We start from the raw sequence: 13,705 nt of genomic DNA, 5'->3' as shown, positions 1-13,705 counted from the left end.
ATTCTAAAAATATATTTATATATTATATAATATTAATGTCATGCTAATATTGTTTTATACATATATAGTGGACATTCATGTTTATCTTCTGCTACGGTTTGAATGTCTCTCCTTGAAAATTCAGCTGTTGCCAATGTGATAGTATTAAGAGGTGGGGGCCAGACACAGTGGCTCAAGCCTTTAATCCTAGCACTTTGGGAGGCCAAGGTGGGTGGATCGCTTGAACCCAGGAGTTAGAGACCAGCCTGCGCAACATGGCAAAACCCTGTCTCTACAAAAAATAGAAAAATTAGCTGGGCGTGGTGACGTGTGCCTGTGGGCCCAGCTACTCGGGAGGCTGAGGTGGGAGGATCACCTGAGCCCGGGAGGTTGAGGCTGTGGTGAGCCATGATTGTGCCGCTGCACTTCAGCCTGGGTGACAGAGTGAGACCCTGTCTCAAAAAAAAAAAAAAAATTTTCAAAAAACGAAGAGGTGAGGCCTTTAAGAGATGATCGGGCTTCGAGGACCCATCCCTCAAGAATGGGTTTGGGTGCTCTTATGAAGGGGCTTGATGGAAGGAGTTGGCTCTCTTGCCCTACTGCCTTCTGCCACACGAAGATGCAAGAAGGCCCTCATCAGAGGACAGTGCCTTGATCTTAGAATTCTTAGCCTCCAGATCTATGAGAAAATAAATGTCTGTTCTTTATAAATTACTCAATGTGAGGTATTCTGTTGTAACAGCACAAAATGGACTAAGACATTTTCTCTCTTACCCTCTAGAATGTAGGCTTCAGAAGTGCAGAACTTTAGAATGCCTTCATGAATACTACAGTCCCAGCCCTTGGACCAATGCTTGGTACATAGTAGTGCTCAATAAGTACTCTTCTGGTTCTCCTACTTCATCCCAAATCTCTCCTGCTCTGCCACCTCTTCCTTTTTAATATAGGCACAGATCCTTTTTTTTTCTTGGCCCCAACAATATCTCTATACATAGTGATTGCAGTCACTTCCAAGGCTCCACCTACTACTTCAATAGGGATTAATTCCACTTCTACATAGTTAGCCTTTGACTTTCTGCTAAACTCCTTATCTCATTTCTCTTTTATACTATTCTACTTTGTGGAAGTCATATATGTATATATTTTAGCACCACTTTTGGACCTTGAGTTTGTAAAGGTAACACAGTTAGTAAACTGTAGCACCTGGAAGATTCCCTTACACAAACCAGGAAATTTAAAAAAGTTCCATAAAGGAAACATTGAAGACAGTCTGATAAAACAGGTCACAGACAGGCAGCTATAATGAAGACCAGTACTTGGGCAAGGGGGGTGTGTGTGTGTGTCTGTGTGTGTGTGTGTGTGTGTGTGTGTGTGTATTCACATCTGTGTATACAGACGCAATTATATTATTTTGGGGAGCGGTAGTAGAAAACACCTGTACAAGTCTAAAAAATGCAGACGAGAGGCCGGACGTGGTGGCTCATGCCTGTAATCCCAGCACTTTGGGAGGCTGAGGCGGGTGGATCATGAGGTCAGGAGTTCAAGAACAGCCTGGCCAATATGGTGAAACCCCACCTCAACTAAAAATACAAAAATTAGCCGGGCATGGTGGCACGCGCCTGTAGTCCCAGCTACTCAGGAGGCTGAGGCAGAAGAATCGCCTGAACCCAGGAGGCAGAGGTTGCAGTGAACCAAGATCGCGCCCTGCACTCCAGCCTGAGCGACGGAGCGAGACTCCGTCTCAAAAAAAAAAATGCAGAAGAGGAAGAAAAAGAATTAGCCAGGCATGGTGGCACAGGCCTACGGTCCCAGCTACTTGGAAGGCTGAGGCAGGGAGACTGCCTAAGCCCAGAAGTTTCAGCCTACAATAAGTTATGATCATGTCACTGCACTCTAGCCTGGGTGACAGAGCCAGACCCTTTAAAAAAAAGAAAAAAAAAGAGAGAGGTAAAAAAAGCTAGCAAGCAGCTGAATCTAAAATACGGGTAAAATAGGGTTTTTTTAGAGAATTAAAAGGTACCTTCTGCTTGAAATTAAGAGGAGGGTTGGAGAGGAGTAGTAGAAATAGTGGTAAGTGAGGAAAAGGGCGAAACAGGTTATTTAACAACTATGCTAAAAGGACTTCATTTTCTCCACTGGCCTAGTTTCTTGATGGGAGCTTCAGGGATAACATCTCAAAGGTGCTGTTTCCTCCCTGACCAGCTGAGTTCTGACCTATCGTGACTTTCTCCTGTCCGGTCATTTCTCACTTACCTGAACACAGGCCTCTTGTAAGCTCTCTGCCAACCATCCAGGGCTCTTTCCCTTGTTCCAATAAGGAGATCACTTGAGGCTTAGGAGTGTAAAGTCCTGCTCACGAGAAAAGATATGGAACATGGTTATGCTGGGGGTAAAGGAGATCCAGTCCCTTGATGATCACAGGAAGAGATGCCACTACAGGAACAGCCAAAGAAAGATGAAGATGAAGCTTCAACCACAGCCCACTGGAGTTGCCAATTTCCCACTCTTCCTTTTCATTTCAGCTCAAACCATTTGTTTGGTAATAAAGAACAGAAATTCAGCTAGTAACCTGAAAAGCAGCTGAGAAATTCACTGTGGAAGAAGCAGACATTCCAGAGGAGAACTGGGAATCACTGGTACAGATGCCCTTACCCATTGAAACCAGATTGCTGTAGTTCTCCAACATCACATCTCTGTATAAGTCCCTCTGAACAGGGTCCAGGCAGTCCCACTCCTCCTGAGAGAAGTCTATGGACACATCACTGAACATCACTGATCCCTGAAACAATAAACATACGTATTACTTGTGTAATTAAAAAAATGTATCAGAGACTACGGTGCTTGTATTGTGGGGTAATACAAAATGAGTCATTATATTGGTGTCACTGAGAACCTGTATCTTTAGATCTCAGAAATAGATGCAAGAGTAGGAAGTTTATATTAAACAAATTCCTGACTCTGTCCATTGAAACGGCCTAGAAATAATGACTAATCCAGTAGCAACGAGCATCCCTAGAGTCTAGATTGTGGTTTCTTTTCTTTTTTTTTTTTTTTGAGACAGAAATTCACTTTTGTCACCCAGACTAGAGTGCAGTGGCATGATGTCGGCTCACCGCAACCTCCGCCTCCTGGGTTCAAGCAATTCTCCTGCCTCAGCCTCCCGAGTAGCGGGGATTACAGGTACGCACCACCACACCTAGCTAATTTTTGTATTTCAAGTAGAGACAGGGTTTCACCATGTTGGCCAGGCTGGTCTCAAACTCCTGACCTCAGGTGATCTGCCCGCCTCGGCCTCCCAAAGTGCTGGGATTACGGCATGAGCCACTGTAGCCAGCCTATATTGTGGTTTCTAAATATCATTTGCAAATAAAAGAAACCAAGGTTCTTTGGGAAAAGAACTGATTTCACGAAATCCACAAGAGCAACTTTTACAAAATGCACAGGATGAGTCTGAACGTCTTGTTATACCAAAAAGCAAGAAAGTAACCAAAAACTGTTAGGATCATGCTGATGAGACTAGGAGGCAACTTGAAGATACTCCCACTGACCAATACTGTTACAACTTGCACGTCAAATTATTATAATTTTTTTTGTAATAGGATTTATAAATTTAGAGTTTGAAAATCTTACAAAAGTTGGCTTGGCATGGTGGCTCATGCCTGTAATCCCAGCATTTTGGGACGCCAAGGTGGGCTGATCGCGAGGTCAGGAGATTGAGACCATCCTGGCTAACACGGTGAAACCCTGTCTCTACTAAAAATACAAAAAAATTAGCCAGGCGTGGTGGCGGGCGCCTGTAGTCCTCAGCTACTCAGGAGGCTGAGGCAGGAGAATGGCGTGAACCCGGGAGGCGGAGCTTGCACTGAGCCGAGATTGCGCCACTGCCCTCCAGCCTGGGCAACAGAGCAAGACTCTGTCTCAAAAAAAAAAAAGAAAAGAAAAGTTGTCTTAAGCCATCAAATAATTCTATCTTGACAGTGACATTGCAAAACTAACAAAATGAAGATACTAGAAATATTATGTAAAAGTACAGGGAGATGAGGCACATTTTGGGGGAAATCTAGAGAAAATGTGGTATTTGGATATTTAGATGTTTCATTTGTATTTTTGTTTCATGAGCAACCAATGCTTGAAGCACCTATTTAATAAAATAGATGTGGGCCGTGCGTGGTGGCTCATGCCTCTAATCCCAGCACTTTGGGAGGCCGAGGTGGGCGGATCACCTGAGGTCAGGAGTTCAAGACCAGCCTGACCAACATGGAGAAACCCCGTCTTTACTAAAAATACAAAATTAGCTGGGCGTGGTGACACATGCCTGTAATCCCAGCTACTTGGGAGGCTGAGGCAGGAGAATCGCTTGAACCTGGGAGGTGGAGGTTGCAGTGAGCAGAGATTCCACCATTGCACTCCAGCCTGGGCGATAAAAGCGAAACTCCGTCTCGAAAAAATAAATAAATAAAATTAAAAAAAAATAAAAAGATGTGTATTTTATTTAATAAAAAGAAAGCTTCTTCCCCTCCTCAATGTAGAAATTGGAACAAAGATATGCCAAAGCCCTATTAGGACATTTCCCATAGGATTAAAAACAAATCCCAGGCCCGGCGTGGTGGCTCACACCGGTAATCCCAGCACTTTGGGAGGCTGAGGCGGGCGGATCACGAGGTCAGGAGTTCAAGACCAGTTTGACCATCATGGTGAAACCCTGTCTCTACTAAAAATACAAAAATTAGCCAGGCGTGGTGGTGTGCGCCTGTAGTCCCAGCTACTTGGGAGTCTGAGACAGCAGAATCCCTTGAACCTGGGAGGCGGAGGTTGCAGTGAGCCAAGATGGCACCACTGCACTCCAGCCTGGGCAAGAGAGCAAGACTCCATCTCAAAAAAAAAAATAAAAACAGCCGGGCGCAGTGGCTCACGCCTGTAATCCCAGAACTTTGGGAGGCCAAGGCAGGCAGATCATGAGGTCAGGAGATCAAGACCATCCTGGCTAACACAGTGAAACCCTGTCTCTACTAAAAATACAAAAAAAATTAGCTGGGCGTGGTGGCACGCGCCTGTAATCCCAGCTGCTCGGGAGGCTGAAGCAGGAGAATCACTTGAACCCAGGAGGCGGAGCTTGCAGTGAGCTGAGATAGTACCACTGCACTCCAGCCTGGGCGACAGAGTGAGACTCCATCTCAATAAATAAATAAATAAATACAAAAACAAATAAACAAACAAACAAAATCCCAAACTGTAGAATGCTGTAAGAGGGGACTGTATGCAAGTGTGACTAGATAATAATCTTCCAAGGAAACTTTCCATTGTTTTTGATGAATTTCCCTATTTTCTGCAGAGAAATCAAGAGGATTAAAAAAAATAAGAGAATATAATGCAATAGCATTATAAAAGAGAATAATACGTGTTCACTAGGATTGGTTGCACATCAAATTATATGGACAATGGCAACGGACTGATCATATTAAAAATGTTTAATCCATGAGTTCACAACACTATTTTAAAACATTATTGGTCACTTTTGGACAAGTCTAAGAAGCCAACTCATTATTTGGAAAACGGGTAATTAAATGGAAAGAATCAAACATTCTTCTTTCCTATATGAACTGTCCTTCAGGGTAACCAAACAATTGATGAGGGAAAGTTTTACTTTATAGATAGACGTATTCCACTTAATCTATGAAGGAAGAATGACAGAATTAAAAGATCACTTGTAACCCCTAATGAATGAATCTAAAAATTATCAATAACTGGTAATATTACAAAAAGAAAGAGAACCAGATACAATGTGCATCCTAATAAAATTATGCATCATGACCTTATTTTTTTATTTTTTGAGTATTTATTTATTGAGTATCCAAGATATATTTTATTGGTATAAAACCAAAATAAGATGAGGTAATTCTCTGGTCTACCAGTTAGCTATATAGACCTACGTGAAAAAAACATTTTTGGCCGGGCGTGGTGGCTCACACCTGTAATCCCAGAACTTTGGGAAGCCAAGGTGGGTGGATCACGAGGTCAGGAATTCAAGACCAGTCTGGCCAACAGGATGAAACCCAGTCTCTACTCAAACCGAAAAAATTAGCCAGGCGTGGTGGCAGCGGCCTGTAGTCACAGCTACTCGAGAGGCTGAGGCAGAGAATTGCTTGAACCTGGGAGGCAGAGGTTGCAGTGAGCCAAGATCGTGCCACTGCACTCTAGCCTAGGCGACAGAGTGAGACTCCGTCTCAAAAAAAAAAAAAAAAAAAAAAACCTTTTTGAGGAAAATGTTTTACTTATAAAAAAATACGAATTAGTTTTGTCAATAATTTATCTGACCAAAACAAAAATAGTTAATGTTTATCAAATAAGTAAAAAGTCAGTAATAGTGTTATAACTTCTGAAAAAATTCATAAAATTGAAAAGCAGAGAAAGATTTCTCAGGCCATCAGTTTTTCTCCTTTATTAAGGGAGAAAAAGGTCTTCATAATTCTGCTAAAAGACATCACCTAACAATGCAAGGGGTAGCCAGAGAATGTCTTAAATCTCTATCCTATTGATGAATCATCCCCTTTTGCTCGTCCTATGCAGGAAGACTATTTAAGGTCACGTTACACAGCAGCTACATGATCTGGTATAACACAATTATAATCAGTTTGCTTGTGCCTGATGCAAAAGTTCTCAACTCTTGGTCTGTGTTATGTTCAAAGTTGTCCTTCATCTAATATATTCTAAACTACCCCCATGTGATCTTAGAGCATCAATCAAAGCTACGAAAAAGATACATAAAGTTATATGTAAAGTTATTTTATTTATTTTTATTTTTTTGAGATGTTGCTCAGGCTGGAGTACAGTGGTGTGATCTTGGCTTACCGCAATTTCTGCCTCCCAGGTTCAAGGATTCTCCTGCCTCAGCCTCCCAAGTAGCTGGGACTACAGGAATGTGCCACCACACCTGGCTAATTTTTTGTATTTCTAGTAGAGATGGGGTTTCACCATGTTGGCCAGCCCAGTCTCTAACTCCTGACCTCAGGTGATCCGCCCGCCTCTGCTTCCCAAAGTGCTGAGATTACAGGCATGAGCCACCGCACCTGGCGTTTTACAAATTCTTTAATAATTATTTTTCTGGTAGAATTTTCTACAATACAGATATTACTGGATAAGACTTAAAAGGTTCTTCTGAGCTCTGACAGTGTGATCCACATGACTTATGCATTGGCTGAACCATTGTAAACATCCATTATCACTATCCTTAATTCTGAGATACAGAAAACTCGATGATTCACAGAAATTCCTTACAATCCAAACTTCCTATCCAACCTTAAATTGGACTTCTCTCCAGGATGTTCTTACAGAGTTGCAGAGATCTGTATCAGCCACCAACCCCGTGATCCCCAAAGGTGCCCAAACCAGATCTTGCAACAATCCAACATTTGGAACTACCAGCACCACACTTCATCCTGTCTTACTGGAGAATGCTACTCTGTAGAGATAATCTTGGCTTGTCTATATTTCCAGCTAAGTAACTCACACCTTCAACTCACCAAATAATGGTCCAGACAGGGTAAGTTCATTTTACGAATCTATTCTTGCTTCCTTGAGATAATTCATCCCCTATCATAGTCCTTGGGAAAGAGTTCAAAAAAAGAGATGCTCAGGTATTTACGGAATGAAAATATTAATGCTGGTTGATTTATAAAAATAAAAGGGATACTTAGAGATGGTATAGGATTATCTAGCTAAGAAAAAATGGGGACAAGGATTCTGAAGGGGAACTCTGTTAGCCAGAAATGTCAGGATAAGGAAAGCAAATGCTCATGTCTTTTTTTTTTTTAAACTAAATGTCACGAAGGCAAGAAAAAGCATCAACTCACCTCAGCCATGGCTTCTAGTATTGCAGATGGTTAGTCTTCCTTGAGGCCGTTCTCCTGAAAAAGGACAGTGTTCTGAGACTGCATGACTGGGGAAGTAAAACCCTCTAGAAATCACACTAGAGGTCAGATAAAACCACCTCCATATTTCTTGGTCTTAAGATACAACTCCAGTTAGTAGGAATATGGAACAAATCCTACTCCTTCCTCAATCCTACAAACCTCAGGCTTTAGCTGCAGCAAGACAAGGACCCAGATTCATTCTCCCTCATGCAAACAACCTAAGTTCCTGCCTTAGCCAAGGGATTCGGGCCAGACCTTGTCCCACCTCAGTGATGTTGCTCTGAACCCACGATTGAGCTATTATGGTCTGCCCTGAGCTACTGACCTACTATGACCCAAGACTGAGCTACCATGACCTCCTTTGCAGCCCTCAGGTCCCCAAACCAGACTCACACAAATGGTGCCCTTTGGCCAGGAACACAGTGCACTCAGATCAGAAAGACCAAAGACTTCCCTAATCAAGTCTTTTTGTTTCTCAACCCTCAAGAAGTCAACTTCCCTCACCACATGCACACACACAACACCCGCACCCACCCCTAAACACACAGGGATGCAGGGGGCACTAATTCTTCTATCTCTGTTTTATTTAAAAAAAAAAAATATATATATATATATATATATATATGCTTGTAATCCCAGCTACTTGGGAGGCTGAGGCACAAAAATCCCTTGAACCTGGGAGGCAGAGGTTGCAGTGAACTGAGATTGTGCCATCGCACTCCAACCTGGGTGACAGGGTGAGACTCTGACTCAAAAAAAAAAAAAAAAAAAAGCTGGGTGCAGTGGCTCACAGCCCGTAATCTCAGCACTTTGGGAGGCTGAGGCAAGTAGACCACCTGAGGTTGGGAGTTCGAGACCAGCCTGATCAACATGGAGAAACCGTCTCTACTAAAAAAAAAAAAATACAAAATTAGCCATGCATGGTGACACATGCCTGTAATCTTAGCTACTCGGGAGGCTGCGGCAGAAGAATCACTTGAACCCAGGAGGTGGAGATTGCAATGAGCCGAGATCACGCCATTGCACTCCAGCCTGGGCAACAAGAGCGAAACTCTGTCTCAAAAAAAAAAAAAAAGAAATTCAACCTTTTGCCGTTGCCAAAAGGTGAGGCTGTTTTTAAAAATATCTGTGCTGAAAGAACTCCTTTTAAGAGTCTCCTAAAAGGGGATCCCATTAGTCAACTAATGAAAACTTACACAACAATAAACAGAATACTTCTGCCACTCCTCCACACTATGATAGAGTCTTTAACAGCTATCAGTCAGTTGAAATAGCTATGAAATGCTCTAAGTCCATAATAATATGTAAGAAAAAAATTGTTATAAAGTGCACAAAAAAGGTGGGCGAATAAAATAATTTTTTTTTTACATACAATAATTAGAGAAGGATTATATATGTGTTTTTTTCTTATCCTGTTTTTATAGTTCTAGTATTAGTGGCTTGTTTCCATCTACACAAGACAAAAAGAATAAACTCGGGAACTTTGAAAAAGCCAGTTAGTCCCAGAAAAAGGAAAAACTGTACCAAAGGCAGAAGGACCCATCACAACAGTGGCCTCACACAATATCCCAAGATGAAAAGGGGATTCACTGCAGTTAGTAGACACACACAAAACCAAGTAGAAATGGGATACAATAAAATAACAAATTAGCCGACTGTTCCAAATGAGAGCTTATTGCATACTCTGGGCGGCAAGCCACCCAGGTGTTAAGGGAAGAGACCAAGGGCACAATCTGTTTTAGTATAATAAAGAAAATATATAGAATAAAAATAGTTTTACTAAAAATAAATTATAATTATATATAAATATTAATCATTAGTTTGTAGCATTACTCTTTATTCCAATAATAATCTTTGTTCTACAATTATAACCTAAAAAAACCCAAGCCATACAGAGATAGAAACTAAAGGAACACAGTACAGAGATAAAAACTAAAGGGACACGATAAAAAGTGACCAAAAAACAAAAATGCGAGCCCTCTGTTATGCCCAGATAGGGCCACTAGAGGGCTCCTTGGTCTACCGGTAACGCCAGTACCTAGGAAGGCACCTGTTAGCCGACCTTGGTCTAGCGGTAGCGCCAGTAACTGGGAAGGCACCCATTACTTAACAGACCGGGAAAAGGAGTCTCCCTTTCCCTGGGGGAGTTAAAAAACACTCTGCTCCACCATCTCTTGTAAAAAGGCCTGACGTTAGTCAGGCCCGCCCACAGCCATCCAGAGGCCTGTCTTCCTGTGATGCTGTGCTTCAGCGGTCACGCTCCTGGTCCGCTTTCATGTTCCGCCCTGTACACCTGGCTCTGCCTTCTAAATAACAGTAACAAAATTAGTTACAAACTTTGTTTGACAGTAACAAAACTAAAGTCTTTAAAATACATTAAAAAAATTATGACGTAAACTGTCCCCTCTCTCTCTCTGCCTCGGCTACCAAATAGGGAAGGGCCCCCTGTCTGGTGGACACGTGACTCACGCGACCTTACCGATCATTGGAGATGACTCTCACTCCATACCCTGCCCCTTTGCCTTATACACAACAAATAACAGCGCGACCAGGCATTCGGGGCCACTACCGGTCTCTGTGTCTTGGTGATAGTGGTCCCCCAGGCCCAGCTGTCTTTTCTTCTCTCTCTGTCTTGGGTCTTTATTTCTACAATCTCTCGTCTCCACACACAAAGAGAAAATCCCACAGGCCCTGCAGGGCTGGTATCGCCTAGGAAGTAAACATTCTATTAGCAATATTAAACCCCTAATAATTACATAGTGATATTAACAAGGGAGATTTAAGTTTTTTAAAAAATGCCCGGCCAGATGGCTGGGCGCGGTGGCTCATGGCTGTAATCCCAGCACTTGGGGAGGCCGAGGCGGGCTGATCACCCGAGGTCGGGAGTTCAAGACCAGCCCGACCAACACAGAGAAACCCCGTCTCTACTAAAAATACAAAATTAGCCGGGCGTGGTGGTACATGCCTGTAACCCCAGCTACTAGGGAGGCTGAGGCAGGAGAATCACTTGAACCTGGGAGGCGGAGGTTGCGGTGAGCCGAGGTCGCGCCATCGCACTCCAGCCTGGACAACAAGAGCGAACCTCTGTCTCAAAATAAAAAAAAAAAAAAGCCTGGCTGGGTGCAGTGGCTCATGCCTGTAATCCCAGCACTTTGGGAGGCTGAGGCGGGCAGATCACGAGGTCAACAGATCAAGACCATCCTGGCCAACATGGTGAAATTCTGTCTTTACTAAAAATACAAAAATTAGCTGGGCATGGTGATGCACGCCTGTAGTCGCAGCTACTTGGGAGGCTGAGGCAGGAGAACCAGGAGGCGGAGGTTGCAGTGAGCTGAGATCGTACCACTGCATTCCAGCCTGGCAACAGAGCAAGACTACTTCTCAAAAAAAGAATAAATAAATAAATTTTAAAAATACGACTACCCCAGGTCAATATATCTTATAGTGAAACTGCAGATTTCACCATGCAAAAATTTAAAGCACACATCTTGTCCAACAAATGAACTTACAAAAATTAAAATCTGTATTAAAAATAGAAACTTACATGTCTGTTGAAGTATAAAAAGAGACTCAGTCTCATGATCAACAGCTTAGGAAACTTAAATGCACATTACTAAGTGAAAGAAGCCAATTCAAAAAGACTACACACTGTATGATTACAACATTCTGGAAAAGGCAAAACTATGGAGACAATAAAAAGATTAGGAGTTGACAGGGAGGGAGGATCAGTCAGGGCACAGAGGCCTTTTAGAGCAATGGAATTAATGTGGATGACATCATAATGGAGATAAATGTCATTATACATTTGTCCATACCCCTGGATGTGTAACACCAGGAGTGAACCCTAATGTAAACTATAGACTCAGAGTGATAATGATGTGTCCATGTGGGTCCATTAGTTGTAATAAATGTACCACTCTGGTGGGGGATGTTGATGATGGGGGAGACCATACGTGTGGGGGAAAGACGTATATGGGAAATCTCTGTACCTTCTGCTCAATTTTACTGTGAACCTAAAAGTACCCTAAAAAATAAAGCATATTAAAACAAATAAACAACAACAAAAAAGTAAGTCCTGTCACATGCTACATGTTTGAACCCTGAGGACATTATGCTAAGTCAGGGATTCAAGCAATGTATTTATAAATAACTGGTGGCTCAAAGAATAAATTGCAATGGAAGTTAAAAATATTTTACGAGGTCAGGAGATTGAGACCATACTGGGCAACATGGTGAAACCCCGTCTCTACTAAAATACACACAAAAAAAATTAGTTAGGCGTGGTGGTGCACGCCTGTAGTCCCAGCTACTTGGGAGGCTGAGGCAGGGGAATCACTTGAACCCAGGAGGCGGAGGTTGCAGTGAGCTGAGATCGCACCATTGCACTCCAGCCTGGTGACAAGAGCGAGACTCCTTCTCAAAAAAAAAAAAAAAAAATTAAACTGAATGATAATAAAAAAAACATGTCAAGCTAATTTATCAAAGCATTTAACTAATTCATTATTATATTGTATCCTGTTACTGCTTGGGTTTGTGTGTGTGTCTACTGACTAACTGCAGCGAATCCCCTTTCTATCTTGGGGTATTGTGACTGGAAAGAAGCCAGTCACAAAAAGACAAATACTATTATATATGATTCCACTTACAGAGGTATCTAAGGTAGTCAAACTCATAGAAACAGAAAGTAGAACAGTGGCTGCCAGGGGCTGGGGAAAGAGGGAAATGGGACATTGTAGCTTAATAGTTATAATTCAGTTTGCAAGATGAAAAAGTTCTAAAGATCTGTTGTACAATATGAATATACTTAACACTGGAATGTACATTTAAAAATGATTAGCTTGGTGTGGTGGTTCACACCTGTAATTCCAGCACTTTGGGAGGCCAAGGCAGGTGGATCACCTGAGGTCGGGAGTTCGGGACCAGCCTGACCAACATGGAGAAACCCTGTCTCTACTAAAAATACAAAATTACCTGGGCTTGGTGGCGCATGCCTGTATTCCCAGCTACTCGGGAGGCTGAGGCAGGAGATCACTTGAACCTGGGAGGCAGAGGTTGCAGTGAGCCAAGATTGCACCATTGCACTTCAGCCTGGGCAACAAGATCAAAACTCATCTCAAAAAAAAAAATTATTAAGATGGCCAGGCGTAGTGGCTCATGCCTGTAATCCCACCACTTTGGGAGGCCAAGGCAGGTGATCACGAGGTCAAGAGTTCAAGACCAGCCTGACCAACATGGTGAAACCCCGTCTCTACTAAAAACACAAAAATTAGCCAGGCATGGTGGCACCCACCTGTAATCCCAGCTACTCAGGAGGCTGAGGCAAGAGAATCGCTTGAACCCGGGAAGCAGAGGCTGCAGTGAGCTGAGATCATGCCACTGCACTCCAGCTTGGGCAACAGAGTGAGACTCCGCCTAAAAAAAAAAAACAAAGATTAAGATGGTAAATTTTACATTGTCTTTTATACCACAATTAAAATGAAAACAAAATCATTGAAAAAAAAAAAAAGCTAGCCGGGCATGGTGGCACATCGTCTGTAGTCCCAGCTACCCGGGAGGCTGTGATGGGACAATCACCTGAGCCTGGGAGGTCGAGTTTGCAGTGAGCTGTGACTGCACCACTGCACTCCAGCCTGGGTGACAGAGTGAGAGGCCCGTCTCTAAAAAAAAGAAAAAAACAAAAAACCAGAAAAATCTACATGTTCAATGAAGTATAAAAAGGGACCCAGTATAATGATCAGTGGCTCAGATTCCAATGAGCTTATTTTGTGGAACCAAGTCCCAGGTACCAAACACTAATTAATTAATTGAGCCCTCAG

At 42.6% G+C, this 13,705-nt stretch overlaps 2 protein-coding genes across 22 annotated transcripts in view; one reads left to right on the top strand and one right to left on the bottom strand.

Annotated features, from left to right (window-relative positions):
• The window catches only part of ZNF585B (zinc finger protein 585B), a 68,602-nt gene that overhangs the window by 13,550 nt on the left and 41,347 nt on the right, over positions 1 to 13,705 (top strand). The window lies entirely within an intron of this gene.
• Positions 1 to 13,705, bottom strand: part of LOC101153727 (zinc finger protein 383) — a 30,749-nt gene that overhangs the window by 10,601 nt on the left and 6,443 nt on the right. For 4 of the 21 annotated variants that reach the window (XM_019015348.4, XM_055369194.2, XM_055369193.2 and 1 more), the window contains 4 exons: positions 7,830 to 7,883; positions 7,500 to 7,580; positions 2,632 to 2,758; positions 2,233 to 2,328 (listed from right to left, as the gene is read on the bottom strand). In XM_019015348.4, coding sequence (XP_018870893.1) covers positions 2,233 to 2,328; positions 2,632 to 2,758; positions 7,500 to 7,529 — 253 coding nt within the window. In that variant the 5' untranslated portion in view covers positions 7,530 to 7,580; positions 7,830 to 7,883. Of the gene's footprint in view, positions 1 to 2,232; positions 2,329 to 2,631; positions 2,759 to 7,499; positions 7,581 to 7,829; positions 7,884 to 10,368; positions 10,599 to 13,179; positions 13,302 to 13,705 lie in introns of all 21 variants that reach the window. The other 17 variants (XM_055369203.2, XM_004060623.5, XM_031003986.3 and 14 more) reach the window with 7 other exon arrangements.

The sequence above is a fragment of the Gorilla gorilla genome, chromosome 20 (assembly GCF_029281585.2).
Source record: "Gorilla gorilla gorilla isolate KB3781 chromosome 20, NHGRI_mGorGor1-v2.1_pri, whole genome shotgun sequence".
In the NCBI taxonomy this organism is placed as follows: domain Eukaryota; kingdom Metazoa; phylum Chordata; class Mammalia; order Primates; family Hominidae; genus Gorilla; species Gorilla gorilla.
Note: the sequence above shows the minus strand (reverse complement) of the source record. Positions and strands in the feature narration are given on the sequence as shown.